At 44.5% G+C, this 24,585-nt stretch overlaps 1 protein-coding gene across 6 annotated transcripts in view; it reads left to right on the top strand.

The window, feature by feature from the left end:
- LOC1272957 (adenylate cyclase type 6) overlaps window positions 1–24,585 on the top strand; it is a 78,074-nt gene that overhangs the window by 38,156 nt on the left and 15,333 nt on the right. For 3 of the 6 annotated variants that reach the window (XM_061663386.1, XM_061663385.1, XM_061663387.1), the window contains exons 4-6: window positions 45–275; window positions 6,996–7,092; window positions 13,649–13,791. In XM_061663386.1, coding sequence (XP_061519370.1) covers window positions 45–275; window positions 6,996–7,092; window positions 13,649–13,791 — 471 coding nt within the window. The remainder of the gene's footprint in view (window positions 1–44; window positions 276–6,995; window positions 7,093–13,648; window positions 13,792–24,585) is intronic. The other 3 variants (XM_061663388.1, XM_061663390.1, XM_061663391.1) reach the window with 3 other exon arrangements.

Raw genomic sequence — 24,585 nt, forward strand, 5'->3', positions numbered from 1 at the left:
AACACCTCCAACCCTGTCACCCATCGACCCGGTGCACCGCGCAGGACTTTGCCTCGCTGCGCAAGAATAAGTTCGCACGCCGCTGCTCGTCCCTTCGCCAGCAGCCCACCGAGCAGACCACCTCGAGCGTCACGCTCGAGCTGGAGTCGGCCTCGCCGGCACATTCCATGACCATTCACGAGAACAGCTCGCCGAAGAAGCCGAAGTGGGAGGTCATCGAACACTTCAAATCGAACGTCCGGGGACAGGAGTCGATCAGCAGCAGTCTCATAGCGGTAAGTAGTTCCATATACACACACACACACTAGCGGTTGTTGTTTGTTTGTTTTTCCCCGGCCGGAGGGTCGTTCTGCGATGGCTGCCTCTGTTACTAGTGCGCAGCTAGTGGCTGCTGGCGGCCTGTTTGTACAGCAAACCGATATGGTAGTAGAAAAACTCTCCTTTCCCGATAAAGAAAGTTTCTCCCCGAGCACCCGAGCACTGAGCACTACGTAAGCAAACAATAACAAAGTATGATTTATGCTCTATTGGACAGTTGTGGGAGAGTTTGCGTTGCCGGGCGGCCTCATTTGACGCTGACTACCTGAATGAAGATTGAGTGTCCTGCTTGAAGAAGCTTATTGTGCTTATTGATTGTGAGGTGATTGTGAAATAGAAAAAAAAAATACAGTTCCACTAAGCAACAACTGCCACTGAACGAACAAATGTTAATTAAAATAAAAGGTACGATAAGGAGTGCTCCATAATTGATGATCCTTCAACGTAAAACCTCCGCCACCATCAACGGCACGTGTGTGCGTGAGTGCTTTCGCGAGATGAATTTCAATGCGGAATGGGGAAGGCTGCCGATGATCAATCGGTCGTGATGAAACTTTTCCTTCCTGTCGGTGCGCAGCCACAAGCACGCTTATTCACTTCCCCTGCCAGCACCTTCCATTTCATTCCATTTCTCACCGCACGAAAGTCAATGTTGGACGTGAAATTCCGCACTGAAATCGGCGATGCAATCGTGCGTAGAATATTTCCACACGCTTTTCCATCAGATTTGTACCGTTTGATTTCATTCACCTTCCTACGACGCAACGACGTAGGATCGGTGTCGCTAGCATTCGGCAGCAGTCAGGAGACACAGGCGCGGTTTCGGTCGAGGAAACGTAATGGCAAAACCGGTGCCGTTTGAAGCGTGCCGTTTTCGTATTCAAATTTAATAAAATGTAACCGATACCGAACCGACGAAAGGATACGCTGTGGTGGCTTTTGTTGATATGGTGGAATGTGATGTGATGCGGAACGAGATAGTTCTATATGCGTATATATTTAGCCCAGTGTTTGGCGTGTATGTTGCGGCACGGGTATGGAAGGTTATGAAAGCAGCATCGTTCTTTTTCGTGAATGGAAAATGTTGTATCAGTGCCAATTTTATCTAAATGGTAAGATTGATCACGTTCAATTTTTGCTGATTTTGAACAACATGACACTGAAATGGGTTCGAAAGACTTTGCTTAATTTATGAGACATATAAATTGTTTAATACACTGTTTTCACTATTTTGTTTTGCGCGAGCCGTCAAATCCAAGCCAAAGGGAATTTTAATAAATCACGAATAACAAACCGAATAAAAATTGTCAAAAATCAAGGAAGTCAAAGTTAAACAGGTGTGAAAAATCATATTCAACGGGACAATTTTTTTAAGCCAGTAAAAATACATCACTAAAATCAATTTCGTTAACGACGAAATATACAGTACACATTGCAAAATCTCTTGATAAACCCTGTTAGATTCAAAATGGAATACTATATGTACATATCATAAAACATTCGTATAAGAACACATTTCCATGCTGAATTTAGGTCAAATGTTATATAATTTATCATGTGAGGATTTGAAATCATGAAAAAAATCGTTTTAGGGTAGGTCTCGTCACTTCATTCCCTAATTTTATGTCACATGTAATACACATGTCTTTATGCTCATCCTTTCATTGACTTACACCGAACGAACGGTAAGCTGCTTACACAGCTTTAGTTTATCTTCCTACCTCTGCTATATAAAACACCATCAACAACGTTAAATCAGTCTATCGCCGGGCGCGCTTACCAGAACAATCAACTTCCACGAGCACTTTTCAGTCGGAACATTTCCCTCCAGCATCTAACAGCGTAACGTTTTCGTGGAAGCGAGCGAACACTTACCCGTACGTTCTACCCAGTGCTAGTGCGCATCAAAAGAAATCCCTCTCAACATTGTTGGTTTTATCGTGGGCAAACTATCTGCAGCTATTAGAGCTTACAGCAAAACCGAAACCGGGGAAGCTTTGAGCCACGTCGCGTCAACCACGCCGCTCACCGTGGCCCGCCTGCCCGAAGGCAAACCGATCCAACGACACCTTTCAAACGACATGAACACACACAGGCAGGCACGTGCGATGCTGCGCTTGGTCCACCTAAGCAAACTCCAAAGCGCCCGTACCCATGGCAACCGTAGCAAAGCGTTGCTTTTGTTTGCTACCTTGGCAGAGAGCGGCAACTATCAACCAGCGGTGTGCGATTACGGCGCTGCAACCGACAAAGGCCGTGCGGCAACCAAACAGGAGATTGGAATCCGCTTTTCACTTCCTTTCCACGCGGTCACACATGCTTCCCGGTTGGCTTGTCGAGTGTCACGCGGAAAAGGTGTCTTTATTCGAGCCGGTGCTCTGTGTGTGTGGGAGCATTTATGACTCTGGTGCAAAGCGTTTAAGGCAAGTAATTGTTTTATGCACGCGAAGCGATAAAGCGTGTTAAGGTGAAAACCTCCGGCCGACACGCCGTCATCGCTCCCTCCATCCCGGACAAGTGGGATCCGTTTTTGTCCCGAAACCTTGCGTAGGTCGGGATGGTTTTTACGCTCAGAAGCACACCGTGTCGGCGGGATCGGTACGCCCAGTTGCCAGGACAATCGGATCGGCACGAGGGAGCACGATTTTGTGTTTGGCGGTGTACGTCGGGAACATAAAAGTACAAGCCAAGCATTAAAAGTAGCCCGCTATTGTAGGAACAGAGCGTCTTTCCATGCATGACACTTCATCCCACGCGTCCCAACGTGCACAGCTATTGATGCGCGTATGTGTTTGTGTCTGTGTGTGTGTGTCAAGTGGCAGCATGTCCACATGTAGGTTCCATCTATTCTTTATGATGGCGTTGGTTTTTTTGGTTCTATTGTTGTTGGTGTTGTTGTTTTTTTACTGTTTGGCCTCTTCCGACGCGCTTCATCGTCAGGTGTGTTTGCAAAACGGTTTCAGCACGCTACATTCCAATCCATCGGGAGGGCATATGGGGGCGAACTTTGTACAAAGGGAAGCGTCAGCCCGGTTCTGTACGGTGTGTCGCCAGAGTTTTCATTTCAAATCAAGTCGCCCCAAGTCACTCGAAGGAAGCAATTCCGGTAAGTCGGCAGGTCGTAAAGCGAACAACGCTACGCATACCGTGTGATGTTGGTGCTATTTTTATAATCCCTCTCGGCATCATTTATAATCTTTCTGCGTTGCTTCTTTTTATTTAGTGTTTGTTCATGGTGGACTACCCATAATGTCCGATTAGATGCGCAACGGAACAGACACGCGGTGCATAAAGCTTGTCCGTTTTTGTTTTCGGCAGCGCTCCGACGGTGCGTTACATTGCCGCCATTCAGGCGCTTAACTTTCCGTCGCTTGTGGTTACAGCCGGTTTTGAGGCGCGCGCTCGCGTGTGTGTGTTTTTTTGTAGGTTTTTTGCAGATGTTGTTGTTTTTGTTGAAGCTATTGCTATTACGATTCATAAATGCAGCAGGAAGCGGTGTAGAAAATTGAGCACCGAATGGAAGAAGCGAAGCAATAAAAGTCACTCAGCCCCATTTCGCTGAGTGGTGTTTACCAGTGCCGCCGGAATCCACAGCGCCACTTCTTTAAGTATTCTTTTGCGGATTATGGGCCGCTACGTCTTTGCTCCCTTGCCCTGGCATTTCTTCGTTTCACCAATCACAAAACGTTTTACTGTTCAATTGAGGGGCCTGTGCTGTTTGATCGTGTTTATCCAAGCGCGTCGCGTCTTGGGCCATTTATGGATGCTACTCTTGAATTTTATAACAACGAAAGTAGCCATTTTCGGTGCGGTCGGTAAAAAAAACGCCGACAATCAACGGCACTTTTGTGCCGTGTTTGGGCGACACTGCGAGGGCTAGAATTACGAGGTAATTACGAGCTTTTATTGCATCCGCCGCTTGTGTTTCGCCTAGAACTTTTCGTTGCATCGGACGGGAAGCCAAGCTTGCCTTTATTGTCATCGAAATCTCGGTGTAATTAAGGGTAATTAAATCCCCAGTCAAAAGTCGTTCCTGGTGCCGTTCGACCGGGTCGTAATTGTAATTAAACTTCTCAACTATGAAACAATCGTTTGATGCAGGGAGGCATAATCATGGGAATCAGTATTTTGGGTTGCTTTTAATCACATTTTAGTAGCGGTAGCGGCTTGGAATTTTAAATTTAATATTTGGTTTGATTCTGTGCTTGATATTAATCATAGCGAATTGCTAACAAAAAACTAAATTTCCAAACAACGGATACAATGCAAGCTTTTTTTAGTTGTCTTTAAGGTATATAACGTTCAAAACCTTAGGTATTTTGAAAGGTTTTTCTTCTTCTTCTTCTTCTTCTTTGGCACTACAACTTTTATCGATCAATTCTGTCTGTATCACTAGTTGGCTTGGCTTTCAGAGACTTATTGATTTCCCATAGCAGGACGGTCAGTCTTTCGTACGTGGAAGGTCCATTCGGGGTTTGAGCCCATGACGAGCATGTTGTTAAGTCGTACGAGTTGACGACTGTACCACGAGGCCGGCAAGCTTACTTGGAAAAATAAAGCTACGAGTCAATAGATCTATATCCAGTGGACGCGATTTCTGCTTCCCGATATCTTTTTTTGGTATGTTTTCCAGGTACTATTTCAATGCTTGACCGGTTGCATCGATCTCCCGGCCAAGCTAACGCAGCGATGTAGCGACTTTTCTCACGATCTTCATTTTCGGCAGCATTTGAAGCTTCTTGAAGCTCAGGGTCGTAGGCCATTTGGAACGTGGCATTCTTTCGATACCCTGATTGTTGTCTAATAGTACCAAGATGTAGTAGATGTCGGAACAGGATTAAACGACGTCCACAAACTGCTGCACGATGTCCGTTTTCGTCGGCATGGGGTGCCGTCCTTTGATCGCGCACGCTTCTGAAAGAGATTGCTTTACTTTTTTGGCCATCACGTTTGTAATATGTCTGATAGAATGGTCAAGATTTGTCTGCTGACTCATGGAATACTATTATTGTACTATATCATTACATTACTGTATTATTATTATACTATCATAAGTTAATGAAAAATCTACAATTTTTGTCCATTTTTTATACAAACGATATTGCAAGTTTACTTTTCAGGATTGTTGATAAAACAAATCTCCCAGAAATATAATTGTTTCACCGCACACAAAAAATCCAGAGATTGCAAACATTTTCAAATTTCTGTCTGTTGCATGGTCTATTCACAATCCAAAGAAAATGCTTCCGTATAGTGTTGCACATCGGTGTACGTGAACGTCCTTCGCCTTGCTAAAACCGTTCTAGCAAATCCGGTACATACAGATGCTAGCAAAAACACGAAAGCAACAGTTTCCCCGGAAAGCTTTCCCCATTCCTTGGTATGTGCAAAAATTTTAACTAGCTCTCTATGACGAGTATGTACACAATTTCGCACCACTTTCCTCCGGGCTATAAGTGCAGCGAATGAGAGCGAAGGATGGGTGGAAAATGCACTGAACATTTTGGAAATGAAGTTTTCTATTTTTTTATAAGATTCTCTTTCTCGCTGTTCTTACTCTTCCCAATACTGCTAGCCAGCTTCTGCAGTTGCTAACGAGAATGTTCAGTGGCGTTGGAGCTACCATCATTCGCCCGCTACCAATTTGCTTGGTACGATGCAAATGTGGCCGCATCCATGCACATTCCTTACGCGTTCAGTTTGCCGTCATTTTTTACCATCCTGCAAACTGGTAAACGAAACACCGGCGTAAAGAAAACTAACGGCGCACGCTAATGATGATAACGCTGTTAACAAGGAGCGAAATCAGTGTGATGAATGGGTTTATCTTTCCATTTTTCTTCTTGCCTGTTGCCAAACACATTCTGGGTGCCGTTCACCGGGTCACGTTAAGTTGATTTTAAGTGAGCGACTATATGGTAAAAGTGGTTAGAGGACTATCCACTTTTTGTTAGTAATTGCAATGTAGCTACTCTGTTTTGTTCTTGATAATAGAGTAGGTGCGTCTAGTCCAGTATTAATTATTAATTTTGGGTGAGTTTTGACCTACATACTTCATTACCATCCGGTAATGTTCTTTCCTTGCCATGAGCGCCTCATCAAACGTAACTGCCCTAGTGATCAAGTGTCATAAAAGTAGCCTCCATAACCGAATATTAACAGCTCCGGCAACGGCAAGGTCGGTCGAGTTCACTGTTCCAAGGACAAAACAGTGTCTTGAGGGATTTCAATGGATTTTTTTTGCTCTGTTTGGAGAGCGGAGGGACTGATGAAAATTATTCGCCAACTCAATTTAGCACGTTGGATTAACTTTTTGTGTGATTTATGAAACATTTAACGATGTCTCGGCGCGAGCATGGCGTAATTCCTGTGCCCGTTCTGCGGTGCAGCGGATGCCAAGCAAACCATTCATTACCCATGCGCTGGATGACTTTCTGGGATTAGTTGTGTCGCACGTTCTGGTGTCTGACTAAAGAAACATAAAAAAAAGCACCAAAACCGTACTTTTTCTATTCCTGTTCTCCCGCGAGATGCTTAATATTAGGTCAACCGTTCATCGAGCCATTTCAAATTTCGTACAAATTTGATAAGCTTGTTTTTGTTTTACTTCCGACGACTAACCGTAAGCATGTTTGATGATTCTAACTTCTTTTGTTTCCCTTTGGTACTCTCGGCAGGCCGGTGTGACAGCGTTCAACCTGGACGATACCACCTCCAACTACTCCGGCACACCATCGATAAGGAAGAAAAGCTTCCAGATCTACAGCGGTGCAGGTAAGTGGACTGGACGGGGCGGAATGGCAGCTCCGTTTACTCCAAGAATTGGGCGAAGCAAACAATCAAGGACGTTAATTTGCGCTGCCAAACCAGGGCTGGCGTTTGTGCGTTTTTTTGCCGTTCTTTTCTCTCTCTCTCTCTCTCTCTCTCTCTCTCTCCTCTGGGCACAACGGTGAAACGACGATCCCAGGGGATGAGGCGCTTGAAAATTTGACGAATTTCAGGTTCGTTAAGACATTCGCTTTCACGTTCGCCAAGCCAGGTGCTCTCCAGCGAGCGTCCCTCGGTACACGGGACCGAGACCCACCGGGGAAATCATTATCAAATTGTTTTAATCATAGCTGTTGCCTAATTGAATGCGATGGAATTATCGCTTCGCAGGATAATAATTTCTGTTGAGCATCTTTTTTTGCGCACGGCCCGTAAGCAGCACTCCTGGAGCGGTTCGAGTTACGCCGTTGCTTGGCAACGTCGTGGGAATCGAGTGGAGTGAAGTGCTCCCGAAGGAACCGATCGTTCGGTTCGATGCACGCCTGAATGTAGACTGGCTGCTGTTCTGTTTTATTTTTATCCCAGTTTCCGTTTCCCCTTGGTACAAGGTGAAGCAAGCAAACGTATGCTACTCCAGTGAACACACGTACAGCAACCTACATCATTACACAGCGCACCGAGACACCGAGCTAGTTAGCATGCACGGTACCAGCTATTGGGGAGGTGGTTCGTGCTGTGGCATTAATTAAAAATTCATATTACATTAATTAATACTAAACCATCTGGTACGGGATATGTATGTGTGTGTGTGTGTGTAAGTTGCGTCAGTCAGTGGGTAGCACTGGCAGAGGCTCCGGCAAGGTGACTGCAATTAGCAAACTGATTTTTGTAGCTAGCTTTCCAACCAGTTCAGCTTTGAGCCTGAACGCGGCTTCCAGCCGGGACAGGAAGGAGATACATATGTAAATCGAGATTAAACTATCCTCTACAAGCTACACACGTGCAGGCATGTACACTGCCACACTAAAGTATTCATAAACGGCACATTTTCAAGCGCCAGGCAGGGCGACCGATTTAGCCGAGGCCGAGTCGAGTAGCTGAAGGTTAACACGGCGGCTTTCCTTTTGTTGTGGAAATTTTCGGCAGCTTTTTGCGTAACAGCTTACCCCCTCGCCGCTCTCAGTCAGCTGCACGGACGTCATCTTCACGCGCGGCTGAAAGGTTGTTAACACCAGGATGCTTGCCATCAACCGACGGTTTATCGCCTAAGCCAGGCGCCTGTGTAAAAGCTATCAGCAGAAACCCTTTTGATGTGAGTATTTACTCTTGCCCGGAAGTGCGTTTAATCTCTCCCCTTTCTCTGTGTGAGCTACCCTGTCCTGTCAGCAGGTTGTTTCGTGGTTAGACACACAGTGAATGGTGGGCCATGCGTGGGCCATGCAATATATAAAAAGGGCAGCATTTATTGAACTATGCCATGGTATGAATATTTACAGCCGCTCGAAACGCAATGGTGCGGAAAAGAACCTTGCACGCCCCTTGTCCGGGGGCCAAGACGGTATGCATCTTCAGCGTTCAGGGGGAGTTTTGTACAATCGTGTCGTACAAATTGGACACGACGAAATGTTTGCTCAATTTGCAATGCATGACATTGTCGGCGTGATACATTATTAAATTGTCCTCTGTCCCATTTCCAACCGGTTCAGAGCGGACGAAATAAAAGAAGAAACAAGAGTGGGTTCAGTTTCACCCCTTTCTTTTTGTACTCTTTCACACAGCCATACTGGACCATCCACGTTGCCGACCCGGTCGGTTTGCTCCTCGGGTGTACCGGCAAGAGATTGCACAAGCTCCGCCGCTTTCAATTGTAGCCAAACTGTCCCAACAGTCATTAGATGACGGTGCTACAAGCAAACATAGTGTCATGCGACACGTGCTGACTGGGCGAGCACCATCCAGCATTCACCGGGTGGAAAGTTTTCCCGTAATTGAATTCATGCTTGCTTGCTTGCTCGCTCGCTCGGACGCTTCGCTATTGTCGTGCGCGGGATGCGCTTCGCTCGATGGCTGCTGAAAGTATTGACTTGATGCTGTGTTTGAGCTCCACAGCGTATCACAGCGTACGACAGACGTACACATACACACGCCCAATCGGGTGATGGTTTATTTCGAACCATTACCAATTCCGTACGCTTCTTCGAATGCATTCAAACGCTACTACTGTTCATGGTTTTGTGCGCTCGTTTTACCCTCTGGTAGCGGTAAGCATCTCCTCCCGGAGGCAACTTCTTTGAAGTAATGTGCGCTGTAGGTACAGTAAAGCACGAATACTTCGCGAGCTTGCGGCAGTGTGTGTGTGTGCGTATGAGCGGTTCCTTTTTCTGACTTTCTTCGTTACACGCAGCAGAAGGAATCGCATTTCGCAAACAGACAAGTGAACGGATCGGTCCGCTCAAGGCAAATAGCACAAGCAAATGTAATCATGCTCATGTTTGCCCTTGTTTACGTTGCTCCACCATCCACCGATGTGGCCGTTAGCTTCTGCTGAACTGAAGCGCATTGCCATTAACAATATTCGGCTCGGTTTGCCAATGGTTTTGCGATTGAGTGTACTGAACGCAACAGTCTGAAGCTGGCAAAGGTCAACGAAAGGCTCGTCTAATGGGATAGTTTACTTTATTTGTTTTTCAAGACTTGTTTTGAAAAGAAGTGACATAATCTATGCTCAATAATAATTACATATTACTGTACTAAACATCGAACACATGGTAGGAATTGAAAGCAACGGTCAGCAAAGATGATAGATTCATATCTAAATGGAAGATGAAAGTTACTCGTGTACCCCGTCATGTTTGTTTTGCTTTGCGACGTGCCAGCGCGTCCTGCAATAACCTTTAGACGTCGATGTGTGTGATTCTCAAAGGACCGCTTCACGTCGGTGAGTGACGAGTGGCAACAAGAAAACAGAAAAGTTGCAAGAAAGAGCACCAGCGATGGAAAAGAAACAGAATAGCATCAAAAACAAACACACTATTGCTAGCCATTCTGCCCTATGATCGAACAACTTACCCAACACACGCTCTGCCATCATGGATGTGACACATGGTCGCCGGAGTTGGGGCGTCTTTTGCGAAGAGTGCAAAAACTTTGTGTCGATCGCAATATAGATTCCCGCCGACAATGGTACAGGAAAAGTTTGGTCCAAACTTTCCATTCCTGCACATGGCCAGTTGTTGCTACACTGCTTTGCGAGCGTTACCCCTGGATAATGAAAGCTCTTTATCACTGTTTGTGGCGGGCCTTGGAGTGTGCTCTCAACTCTTCACTTCGCGGCGATGCAAGAGCTTTGGTTCTCTCGCCCTCTTTCGCTCCTTCTCTCTTGTAGCTCTATCAAGAAGATAATTGAGTTTGTAAACTTCTTTTATCAATTTTCAAACCGATCTCGAACACCAGAAGATGCCTGTATCGTCCCTTTCCCTTTCCTTCTCCACATCGAACCAGAAAGTAAATGCTTAATAGAGTTTGTGTGGCCAAAGTTATTTTGACACCGCCATAAGCGTAGCGAGCGGAAGACATTTCACACAACAAAAGGGCAAGGGCAAGGCACTGCGCTGGAAAATGGTTCCCGAGATTGTATCGGATAAACATCGCTTAGGGCTTCGGGCGAGCGGTAATCGTTTCACCGGGACTACGAACCACCAAGATGTTCGGTGCCGGCGGGTACTGGCATTCTAAAATCCATCCATTACCGCACGCGCCAAAGCCTAATGGAGCATTGGGGCTGGTTCTCGGCGGGCCGATGTACCTGTTACGCCGGCAACGGACGCATTATCGTTGTATGATATACATGCGGTGCTTAACGCTTCCCAGGCCCCGCTATTAGCCCTGCATCCTACCGTTGGGCTTTTGTTGTGCTGAATGGTCGTATGTGAAGCGTTGGGCCCGAACCGAACCTGAAATGTGTTGGGAAAATCTTTAAGACCTTTCTACTGCTGCCTGCCATCCATGCTGCATCGAGCTGAAGCAAAGTACCACACATTGCGTACGGTGAGATTGGAAGGCAGCAAGGCATCGGTGCAGTTATGAAATTGATGATGTTTATGTACATTCCCCGGATGCCTTTGGGCAGCTTGAGTTACTCCAGTTTGGTAGTGTTTGATTATGTTCGAATGTGTGGGTAGGAAGGTAAAGCTTTCGTTCGGACAAGCCTGAGATGCTATAGGAGCTAGAAAAAGTCATCAATAAATGATACTAGAAGAATTGCTTCCGATTATCTTCTACGTTGATTTTGGTATGATTGTATTCGGCTGTATGAGGCTACAAGGTACTTAGGTAGAGGATTAGATATCATACTGTGAAATTATGCTGCTTTAACTTGCCATTTTCAGCAGGAAGACATTGAAAAACTTACGGTTTTAAAACTACTTATCAGTCTTGTTTATGGAATTTTGTTAGATTCCAACTGGCGTCGTTACAGCTTTGAACACTTACAAATCATCACACATAGCACTGAGCTAGTGTAGAACTATCTCTACGCTAGTCCGGTCAATACAATTATGCCACACAGAATTTAAATTCACTTCAAATTCACTCCTCAACAAATCCCCTTTGCTTGCTAGTGTCCCCAGCAGAAAAGTAAAATAAAATCCCTCTTATTATTCAGCCCCTCTCCTAAACTCTCCTTTCCTAATAGTAAAGTCGTTCTTCACGTGAGTGGTTAAGTCTTTGACAAAAACGAGTGGCAGACATTCACGAAAGCGCTACAGAGAGCAAATGCAAAAAGCAGTCCATCTCCAGGCGAATCGAGAAAATCGATCCTGAACGGTTCAAGGACGCGATTAGTGACTGTTGAGGCGACGGTAAGCGCCGCTTGAGCGTCTGTTAGCGATGCTGCAGACGAGCACGGTTTTCCCGGCTTGTGCCGCGGGGTTTTCCTGGGTGCCCTTTGCGTCGCAAACACCTGTTGATGTGTGCAGCGGTAAAAGCCGGACTGAGTTTCACACGGAGTGCGATTTTGGTAGCGCTGAGTGCCTATTTGGTTAGGCATATTTGCGTTCCCACTTACCGCAGAGTGCAGCGGATGGAAAACGATCGTACGATTTGATGGTGCATTTAATCTCATGACAGTTAAAACATCCTCCTCGCTCTGGTTGCACAAATTCACATCATTCCTTTCTCTGTATGCTTTGGTGTGATTCAATTACTGCTTCGGATCCGGTGTCTCGGGCCTTCCGTGTCCATCTGGTTGCCTAGCCCTCGATATGTAATTAGCTAGCTCCACACAACCAAACTGGAATTGCGAATAGTTTCGTGTTTGCACAGTGAGACGGTTGCCCTGCGGTTGCCGAGGCAAACTGGGAACCCGATCTGCGTACCTGTTTGCGTCTATTGGAAAAGAAAACGGCTGTAGCACCGGTTTACACGGCAATTAAATGCCAATTACACTAATTGGAAGTGCAAGTGCGATGTCGTGGCATGGGGCAAGGAGAAGGATTGTACTGAGGTCAAACCTTAAATGATTCAGGGCTCACATGTTTGTGTAACAATTAAGTGTGCTCATCTCACAATTGGACCGAACAATTGAACGGCTAGCTTCATTAGAACCAGTGCCTAGTATTGGGGGGTTTAATGTGTATCTGATTTGAAATGTAAGACGCCTTGACCTAGATTAACGGATGTATCTCTGTAGTTGAAATATTCAATGGGTTTTTGTTTTCTAAATGAAGAATAACATTACCAAATTTTCAAATTTTGGTTACATACATGTATGTAAGTAAATTAAGCAATACGGCAAAGCCGTCCCTACTGAATAAAAAAAAAGTATGTAAGTAAGCAAATAAACGCCAAAATCTAAAGCGTTTAGTCATTTCATAAATAAAAGACACAAAGCAATAAAACAGCTTAAGTAATGAAGTCGTCTCAAATAATGTACTATTGATATTGTTCAACGGTTATTTTGTGAATCACATTCTACTACAACTATTGACTAACTAAGATAAACTGTTTTGAGACTCAAACCAATCTCTCTCTACGCTTCTGCGGCTAGTGACTATTTGTTTTTCAGATTCATCTCACTCACTCTTCGCATTGTATAGCTTCTCACTCTTTAGGAAATCCTTTCCCAGTATCAGTGTGAATCGGAGTCTTTAAAGAGCTAGTCGCTACAAAATGAAGACGATTTAGAGAAAAGATTCATATAAACGCTTCTCGTGCTGAGTTGAATCCATACATCAACACGCAGCGTTCGTCTCACTAACTCACTCATACGAATATCTCTAATTGCTGCAACAAGAACAAGTTAAAATTTGTTTAAATTTCTGTTGCATAAAATTGAGCGAATTCAATCAATTTTATGCAAACACCCAAATATTCTCGCTGCACAATTCAAAAATAACTTCAGAAAAGTACAAACACCAAGCCTACAAACATAGTAAACAGTAAATCAGTCAACTAATCTAGCTATAAAACACGCCCCAGTTTGTGTGGCTCTGTGGGTGTATATACTTTTTGTTTATTTATAATTAATGTTTATTTTGCACATCCTCCGGTCTTATCTTTTCAGCAGCCCAGGAAGAGCTGGAACCGCTCAACAACCTGAACATCAACAACGCGGCCGAGGGCGTGTTCGATACATCCCGCTGCTGGAACACGGTCAAATGTTTGTTCAACGGTGTCATCTGTTCGCACAAGTTTAAAAATGTCCAGGTAAGCGGGGCCATTGGGCGAGTAAACACGGACGCGTTCCGTCGTGTCGTCGGGTCCAGTCGAGTCAATGTTTTATATTCCCACAAGTGCCCACACCATTCAGCTACGTTCGCGCTGGCCAGGGCCAGAAGATGAACGGAATGGAATGGAAAATGCAAAACCAGAATCTTGAAGCCACAGCGCAACAGAACGCACGGCCCGAGCAAGCCAACTAAATAACAGCTCACGTAATCTTCTCATCAAAGTTAGACTCGTCGAAAAGATGGAGTACAACGATGGAGTGAGGAAAGGGAATGGAAAAGTACCGAGAACGCCGTACTAGAACTGGCTTAGCCATAGTCAAATTGCAATTGCACGAAGAACTGTCCGGGTGTAGCTTACCTTACACACATACATACACACAATTTGCCCAGCTCCATTGGTATGGACTGTGTGCGGCGCGAGGATAATGCGATAAGATTTTCCGTTTGCACCTTTTTCCTCCGACCACCCAAGAAGGAGAAATTACATTTTATTTACAGGCACGGGGGAAATGTCGGGGATCGGAACTGAGTCCGTGACACTTTTACCGGTAGCCGCGCGTACCAGCGTGGTCGTGTACAAGTTTTGCATCCCCCGATTTCGTATTTTAATTCCATTTTGTACACTGCCGGGGGGGAAAAGTTTTTCCATCGAGGTAAGCAAAGAAAGTGTAAAGAAATGGGTGTCCCATTTTGCGACAGTTATTTTTGTTTTACGATCGCTTAATGCTTACAAAACTATGCAAAGCTTCCCTCAAAAAAGAAAACGCAAAAGTACGATCAACATAATTGAAAACGGCATAATGCAGCCATAAAGACTTCAGTGCGGTGGAAGATTTTCAATGCACTCAATGCAACAGCATGACCTCTCGCCCCTTGCATGATCAAAGGCTGCCGGCGATTGCATTTTGATTTACGCCCTGCGTTTGTGCTCACATTCGTGTTTATCCATTCGCACTGGGGAAGTCGTTTGAATGGTTTTTGTTTGGTGCTTGGATATTTTGTGCGCCCTCGCAAACTGTTCACAACCGGAGACTGGTGGCAGACCAGACAAAGGCAGACAAAGCAGCGACGAGTTTGGTGTGCAAATAAAACGGGCAGCGGGAATGGAAAATAAATAACAAACCTTGTCTGGTGCTGTTCATCGAATTGAAGTGTAGTCACTTTTGCACCTGCGATATTTGTATCGCTTTGTTCGAGCCACCGGGCTCCCGATACCATCTGAGCACAACGCTCAATTGCCGGCGATTGGTAATGGTGGTGGTGGTGGTGGTGATGGTAAAAAAAAACTATCGCAATGTTTTCCACTTTAATTTACCAATCCTGTTTCCTGCCGTCGCACTCCCACCAGAATGGGATGAGATTTATATGGTGGAAATAAGTCAATGGAACGAACCACTGGCTGCAGTGCACAAGCGAGTGAAGTACAAAGCACAGGGTGGCACCGCTTCCGGCAGGCAGCCGGTGCACTCGCACCGGAAGCACTCGCTACCGGAGGTACATGAGCTTTTGCATCTGACAGTCCTCCGTTCGCGGGGCCACAAGCACACAAGCGGCGAGGAATGCATTCCAAATGAAATACTCCGTTTTGGTGCTGACACTCTGCACGCTCCAGCTTCGGTGCTGGAGGTTCTGGACTCAACACGACTGTCGCTGGGCTGAACCAGTGGCTGAAGCCAACTCAAGCTCGCTTGCTTTCTTCTCCCGGGAGCAGCTTTGTCCGGTAGGTGGAAGGAAAAAAGGAATCCATCTTTCCCACATAAAATTTGCACAAATAGCAGCGAAGAAACCCTTCGCTTTACATTACGGCAACACGAGCGGACAAGCAAAAAGGAAACCAATTCCGGCACAATGCACAGTGCGCCGAGGCGCTGCCTTCGGTACGATCCACAGTCGTGAAGACACTCGACACAAGACCGCCGATCCTTTTTCGCCCATTACGGTTGGAAGAAAACGCCAACACACATACACATCCATTTTGCCAGTGCCTTTGAGCACCCCTTCTGCAACAGCCTGGTCGGTGGGCATTTTTTTCTCTCTATTGCATTACTACATTACCACAGGACTAAAGGGAAGAGCTGTGCTGGGGTGAGCATTGGCTTGACGTTGATGGGCACAAGCGTCGCCTGGCAGGACAATGGAAGATGACATTCTGCTTGTGTGAATTTTTGAAATCTTTGTCATCAACCCAGCGAACGAGGCTTCAAAACTGCTTCACATGACGGTAAACTTTATTTCTCCTTGTGTGCTGCTCACCTTCACACCGCCACACAGCCACTACTGACAGAATGTAGGACAGGAAAGCTTACAGCTGCTGGAAATATCTAATCACCAAGCTTCAATCGATGCTGGGCTACGCACTTTTGGGATTTCGTTGGGTAGTTGAAACCTTCTCGATTCCATTTGCCATACCTTTTGCCGAATAGTCTTTAATAGCTTGATAGAGCGAAGATATTAAGGTTTTGGTTAATCAATAAAAGGTAGCTGAGTTTTAAGCACATCATTTGTCGATGGAGCGATTTTGTTTCGGTACCCTTCGGGTAAATCAAATTGAAATAATGTTAATTAGCATTTCAAGGGTGTACATTTCCATTTTCCGATATTGTGCTGGAATTTTATTGACGTAACCGAACTGGAAAGGTTGATACACCTGCTATTATGCCCATTCGTGCGTGTTAAACAAAAACAAATCTACCACAGGGGGCTTTATTAGGCGAAATGTGCGGCAAATAAAGTGGAATTTCAATTACGAAACAAGTAAACTGTTTTAAATTATTCACCTCTTATCATTCGGCTGATGGTAATATTTGTATTTATGTGGACTTTAAAACGTGAGCTTTAAGCTATGATTAAAATTAATTTGCTTTTATTATAACCATGATCATCGTGGCCAAGCAAAATTGATTGTTGCAAACATTGCAAAGCGTGATACTGTAAAATTTCGTAATCAAACGATAATAATTAATGAAAATGGAATTGTAAAATGCAACAAACATTCAATACATTATGGTGGTGAATACTTTCAGGCTTTCCACCATCCCAAACGTGGGTTAATGTTTGCTCTGGAAAATCAATCACCCTGATTACGGGGATGCTTCATCTCGCTCCTTTAGTGTACTGTTCACTTACATTGCTTACATCGCTCCACTATTCAGCTATCAATCTTAATAATTAAACCGTCATTTGAACTTGATTTCATTTTCCAAATCCCTCCATAGCGTATTGAGTTCAATACTCAGCTTTCATTGCTTCAGATATACATCTCGATGTAGCTCTCGCACATTGAAATGCAAATTCACATTCCCACATCAGAAGCTTTTCATGATGATAATTATTCCCTCCTCCAAGGCACACACACACTCAGATCCCCAACAAATGGAACGCTTGCTAAATGGCAGATGAAAATGGTTACGCTTTTGTTTTCAAACCATTTGGACATTTGACAGCTTGTTTAGCACCGCTGCTCAGCAGGAGCGAGATGATTCCCAGCGGGTCGTTTGGAGTGCTTTATGCAAGTGAAAATGATCCCACAGTCTTGCTTTTCAACTGGTCTTGATAGCCGCTGCCAAAAGAAAGAGCAATGCTTTCAATCCATATGTGAGCAATCAGCTACAACATCAGTATCATTGCACCTTTCCGAGCTGTTTCGAAACGCAGACGGATAAGGTTTTATGTTTTGCCTCTAGGGAAAATTACCAAATACGATATACACACACACATACAAACTATCACACAGATGTACCGTACGACTGAAAGACGCAAGAAGCATGTTGTGAGTATTTATGACGTTAGTGATTTGCGTTCTTGATGCGTGCTGCAAACGAGAAAGAATGAAACACATCCACCAAGCGTACGTTTTCTGCGTACATGCATCCACCCCGAGGGGGAGAGGGGGTATGATGGTCATGGCTTTCAGAAGAGATAGTTTTTCTTCCGGGGCAATAACACTCGACTGCGCACATACCGACCCAGGAGCCTGCAGTGGGCTCACGAGTGGGGTTTTGTGTTGAGATTTTATTCGCACTCGGTGCGCAAAACATAGAGGGAATGCTGCACCGCGTACAAGTGCACTTCGTCCTGACGATTGTGCTGCCGTGCATGCATTCCGTAGTTGTATGCACACCGCCCTGCAGCTATGATGCACAATGTTTCAGCGAAAGTGGGTGAGCAAAAAAACAAACTTTCCCATAACTTTACGGCTTCAGATGTGTGGAGTTTTGTTTTTTTTTCAGCGTCAGAGTATGTTCATCATGTACGCAGATTTTTTTTCGTTTTTTCGTTACTTTTCTTTGTCCGCTATAACACACAAGCAAGTTAAATGCGTTGCCTGGTTGAAGCTGGCCTGATAGCCCAGTTTCATATTTGTTATTTCGTTTCCATAACTAATGATACCTGAATGTTTGATTGGTTTTCCACGCTTATTGAAGCAAGTATCACACATTGCAAAAGAAATTTCAACACATGCTTAACTTTCTGTGGAAAAAACAAGCTCTATTTCATTCACAAACTCATGCTAAATTATAAATCAGGAAACATCTTTTGCAGTAAAAACTGATTTTGTTAGATTTTATTCTACTTTACACTCACCACTACACCTACCGTTCAACGTCGTCCCGTTCTTTTATTTCCTCATTTTCATACTAGCTGTAACAGAACTCCCATTCTCCTTGCGCGAGTCCGCCGATGGGCGGTACAAGTTGTGCAAAAGTTTTTAATATACTTACCCATTAGTAGCGTCACACTTTCACCCGTCACTCCTTCGTCCATGCCAGGTGCTTTGGACGCAAAATGGCGCATCCCACCATCCAGTAACGAGGTGCGATGTGCTGCCATTAAAGGAAACTGTGTCTCTGTAGCTGCTAATTGCATTCATCGTCAATGCGCGCGTGAATTGAGTTGGGGCAAAGTTCTGCAGCAGCTTGGTTAGTTTGTCCGTTTTACTACCATTTGCTAGTTTACTGGCAAACCACCTTGCTGCCGGAGCTTATTTTGTTGCGCCGAGCAAACTTTCAGCTTATCGTTTAAATATTGTTGCTTCCCTGCGGTAAACCAGGAGGCTGGCAGTAAATGGCACATTCAACGATACAGCGTCGTCATTAATAGCCGGTGCTAGAACAGTGCCAACCAGGTGCTACCACCAGGCGTCTCCATCACCGCGTGCCGTGATTTTGTGCTCAGCTGTCTGATGAGTTATGGTTCGATTTAGCTTCTAAATAATTCATTACCCTTCGACCTCGGTACGTTCTCCATGCTGTGGCCCAGCCACGCCACCCGGTTAAACCGATTGCCGAATGGATTTGGCAATTTATTACACCCATTGCTAAGATCGTGTTCTGCCGGGCGTTTTGCTACAATGACCACCACTGCCCATTGCTCGATGTCGTGTCTTTCGTGGCGCGTGGAACGAGCGCTCCCACGTGAGGTCCGTGATTTATATGCTCGTGCCGCACGCCAGTGCCTTACGTGAGCTGGACGCACGGTACGAAACGGACGATGAATAATAAGATGCTGTCCGGTTTAATGTAGCGACTAGAGGTTGCAGCTTACCAGTGATGCATTCGGAACAAGCACTGCCAATTGCTTTTAAGTTAATTGTGGCAAACGCGCGGAATAGAACATCGAAAAGCATGATAACGTTGCAAGTAAAGACTTCAACAATAATTATATAAATGTAAATAAAATGTAAACAATGCATGATGCCAGTACAACGTACTTTCACTCGAACTGAAATGGCATTACAAAGACGATATTTTTTACATGCTTATTCTTCCCCGATGTCTCGTTTTTCTCTCGCCTTAAGATGTAAATTGGATGGTATCAGCTTAAACCACACGACGAATAGGGGAAAAAATCGGTCCCACCGCTCCACCACAAAGCAGTTAAACGAGGCTTAGGAAGGAAGGGAAAAGGAAAAACAACGATAATAGCGAGGAAGAAAAGGCCTCACTTCCCTTCTAACGAAATGAAAAAATATGAAGCGCCAAAGAACGCAACAGGAGCAAGCCGGCCACGACAACGGATGGCTTTTTCCCGGCCAAAGCAGACGCCGCTCTTTAACGCGTCCCTATTTTTTAAGGTTGCGAATTCTTACGCACCAGGATCGGGCGCCTTTACCATTTCCGCAGCCGGCAACATACCGATGGGGTACCGTACTGTTGTTGCTCCTCTGCTTTACGGTCTCCGGGTAAACCTTACCAGCGCGTTGGTAAGTTTGCGTAACCGTGTCCCAAAATGTCCCTTGGGTGCAGGATTTCTGTCATGCACTAGCGACACAGACCCTTGCCTCATGCGATGTAAGGAAATGGCGATGCAAGGAAGAAGCAGCAACAGCAAAAAAGTGCCGCACCAAAAAAGGAAAGGCCACCCTCACCCTCGCTCGGCTCGCAGGGCGGGAAAGTAAATTGATGCTCGTTATTTTTGCGCCCAAGTGATTGCTGGGAAAATCGGCCCAAATCTACGAACCGGAACCTGGGGGAAAGAGTGCGCCGTGGCGTGCCCGTAGCCCTAACAATCTGCCGTTCGGCACGGTCCGTTCTACATCTTAATGTGTGTGTGTGTTTTTTTTATGTTGCCGTCGTCTAGCTTTCGGGATCGGTGTTTCGTGGAAGAATTCCACTGTTGCAGGCGTTGTACGCTGTCGTTATCCTCTTTGTCACATCATAAAATTGGGTGTATTTGTATCGTGTTCTTGACAGTGTTTACAGCCGATTGCCGTACTTGTCTAGTGTTGACGCTCTTTCTCGCACGTAAGCGGAGCTGTACTGTGTTTGAGTGGATCACGTAATAAGCAATGCTAGCCTAGGGAAAGTTATTGTTCAGGTGGCTTATATGTTTTATTTGGTTTTTAGGTGGAGAGTGCGGAAATCCAATCAATAATGAAATTCATTAATTTCATGTCCAAACTACTTAAACAGTAAGACAAAAAACAATGGACTTAATTATTTTCTTTTCATTTATTTAGTTTATAAAAAGGTAGCTTATTACGCTACCAAAACAATTATCATAGCTTTTCGGTTCTAACAACCTCTCTGATACTACTCACTAACTTCCTCGACGTTCGTATGCTTGTTTATTACGCTTGCGATAACTAACAAAGCATCTCTACTGTCACAAGTGTACTTTCCTGACTACACCATAGGTGAAAACTAATTACCACTGTATTACTTTAACCAGTACAGTGCAACGACGCAGCTTCCATTGGCAGTGTGTGAAAGGTCATTTGCTAGTGCAATACAAATGCGCCGGTGTAATGACACTCATCGAAACGCACGTTCCGTTCCGTTGGCAGTAGAATCATCGTCATCATCATCTCCTTCAACCGGTTCATTAACGTAACCGGTAAGCTTTTGAGCAGGCACAGCTGCACGATTCAATTCCCCATTCAAATCGGTGTTTCCGCAATTGAAATTGCTGCTTGGGGAATAGTGAGTGCCAGTTGCACGTGACCTTTGAACCCGCGACCAATGCTGTGACGAGAGAATTGCACCAGAGCTAGACTTAGTATACATGTTTACCGTTTCCTTGGGATGAATAATACGTGCCAAAATAATTTTCATCTCGTTGCAAGTAAGGATTCCTGATTTTGTGCGTTTTTTTTAATAAAAGCAGGAACATTCAAAAAACTTTTTGTGAAAATGTCCCAGATGGAAAAAACAAACCTTATTTTTTGTTGCTTTATTTTACTTTACTTATAACTCACATTAATCGTTTTATCTCTGTGCTTATAACTTCCTCCGTCATGTACATGCTTCATAATTGACATTTCAACCGTCCACGCGGGACCAATGCAAATTCCATTCTCATGCTCCGTACCCTTACCCACAACGGTTCGAACCGTGCTGCTCCGAAAAATGTGCGCATGCCTTCAAAGTTATGCTAGGCAAACGGTCCTGTACCTGGCCCTGCTGGCTGATTGCAAACCAAGTCGCCAGGATCACTCAAAATCACTGTTTCGTTATGATAAATTATTGACAATGGGTTGGCTTCCTACTGGCCCGGGCAGAACCGATTCCCAGAAGGGTGATTTAACGGGAAGCACAGCGACCGAGGCCGGTGACCCAATTTTTAGTAGCACATTTCACCATTGCGAGCCATATTAAAATATCTCTGATAACGTTCGCTTCTCTGCTCCTGCGTTCTAGAAAGCGGAAACAGCAAGCATACAAAAATGCGATAGAAGCATTTTATGCTGTGCTCACATGCATTCCACTGCGAATGGTTGAAATGGCGACGGGGAAGGCTGAGCTGGTAAGGAGAGGGATAGTTATCCGGATGAAATGAAAACATTATTCTTTTCTTTGTTTTCTGAACGACCCGTTTCATTTTTTTTTGCCGCACTCCCGGGCGATGTAGTTTATAATATTTCATCAAATTGACCGGTTGTTTGGAACGCAGTACCCTTGGCAGAAATGTCAGCCCAACTGTGTGGTTGAGGGTTTTCATCCATTTTTAATGCAACCCCCCCGTTACGGATGTAGGCACAGGATTCAAATGGAGCGAAAGGATTTTTTTTCTTTGGGTTTGGGCACTTTGATTGGCTGGCCTTTTGGACGCTTTTATTGCAGCAAAAATTAACATCCAAAAAAACAAAAGGCACACCGGCCAAGGGTACAGTTGAATACAACGACAAAAGGGCCGGGTTTTGCTGAAAGGCTTGTAAATTTTTTTATCTCGTAAAACGTAACTTTTCGCCTAACTTTCTCGCCCAGTTAAATAATGAAAGAAATTTCCCTATTAATGCGTGTACCGTTGCATTGTTTTCTTCGTCGCGTCCATTGATACGCTTGCAGTTGTACGTGAGCAGCATCACTAAGATGTCAGCAAACAGTGGGACTGATTTGTTGGTAATTTATGTTTCTAAAATGTATACTTTGGGTTAAATCCAACCTCTTTTAAGCTACACTCTTGCAAAGATAAACACGTCAAAAAAGTGAAACGCAAAATGGACGCAACCAATCACTGCGGAGAAACTGTTTCGTGTTGGTGGGAAAACTTAGCCAAAGTAAAGTTTCGCCCCGGGCACGATGCAGTGTTTCGCCATTGAGGTTTAAGCTGCTACGGGATGGATTAACGCAGCATCGAGCGGGTCGTGAAAGAGTTTGCAAAGAAAGCTACAAGCTTCTGCTTGCTCGGTTTGTGTCCCGAAAAGTAAATTTACTCGCGGTGAAATGTTTTACCGGTACTTGTGGGTAAATCGTGTACCTTTGTTATGCTCCTGATGGAGGAAATTGAAAATCTTACTGTTTTAGTTGCGCCTTTACAAGCTTTTTGTGCTTCCATTATTATGTGAACTGTTTTCGTAATTATTTTTTTTAACTGGACTTTAATTTTTGAAGTCTGAAAAGTTTGGTACGGCGAGTATTATGAGACGATCTTTGTAATTATTTAAATATTCAAATAGAAATGATTAAAAAAACTAAAATGTTGTGTGTTAAAATAGAGCGGAGGGAAAACAAAGTCAGTTTTACATATATTTTTGAATTGCCTTATTGTTGTGTAACAGTAAGGCATAGATAACTGTCACTATGCTTAAGAAATAATGCATCTGTTAACAATCAGAATTTTAACGACTTCTCAATGTCTTTTACTTGACTTGAGTTGTACCATCAACTAACAAAAAAGCAACTTGAAAAACACATTTTCTTGCCTACACCACTTCGTGTCCGATAAAAGATCAAATTTTGTGATTGACATTTATCGCTCTTCCCCAATCATTTTATTCGAGCGCAGGATAACGTGGAACTTAATGCAATCCAATTATGTCACAAAGCGTTCCTGCTTCCTTCCATTCACTTTCCCCACTTATAAAATCCTCGGAAGCTTCTTCAATCGAAACAACAACAAAACATTCAAACGACGAATCGAATTCACTTCATGATGCCAGTGACGTTAAACCACTGTTGAGCTGACAAATGAATGCCAATGCCAACAACTCGCGATTATCAGCTCACAAATTCAAATTCAGCAAAGGGCCACATCACATCATAAGAACAGAAGCACAATACAATGTGGGCAGTCATCGAATGCCTACAATATGCCTGCCGTAATGGAACTAATTAGCATCGTGCTGCTCACAGCGTGGGCCCGATTTGTTACTTTTAGAAGTGAAAATGAAATCAAACCTTGATTAAGCAACGGGATTGGTTTATGACTTGTTACAACAACAACAACGACGGTAAGGACTTTCCCGGCCTGTTACGGTCGAATCGCGCTTGGAATGTTACCATTACTACCCAAAACCGGTGGGCACCACAATTCCGAACACATCCGAAACTCAATTTCCCCTGCAGCTAGCGCAAGTGCCCGCTAGTACGAGGGAGTGTATTAATCACTGCCTTCGATGGGAATGATTATCTCCTTGCGTTTCGCTACGTTTACCGGCCGCAACCGTAATGACGTCATAACAAATCATTTCGGCGAAGCTTTAAGAGCTTCAATTGTTTCGTGTTTCTGTTTTGTTCGCTTGCGAATAACGTCTTTATGGCAGCAATGGGGGGGGGGGGAGTGGCGCTGGTGATTCTAGGAATTTTGCAACTTTTGCTGCTGACAACGGAGAAGTTGAGTCATGTTTCAGCATTGCTAGCAGATAATGGTCGAGCATATTTGCGCATTTAAAAGCCATTACGAAAGAAGCAGCATTCAATGTTTAATTGAGTTTCAAAGTGTATGGGGTTGAAAGTTTAGCACGAAAGAATCATCCAGCATTGGGTATTTCCACTACGGGGTAGCGTAATGCTCAGCTTTATTAAATACAAAAAGTATTTAAATTGAACCA

Source organism: Anopheles gambiae, chromosome 2 (genome assembly GCF_943734735.2).
Source record: "Anopheles gambiae chromosome 2, idAnoGambNW_F1_1, whole genome shotgun sequence".
Lineage (NCBI taxonomy): Eukaryota > Metazoa > Arthropoda > Insecta > Diptera > Culicidae > Anopheles > Anopheles gambiae.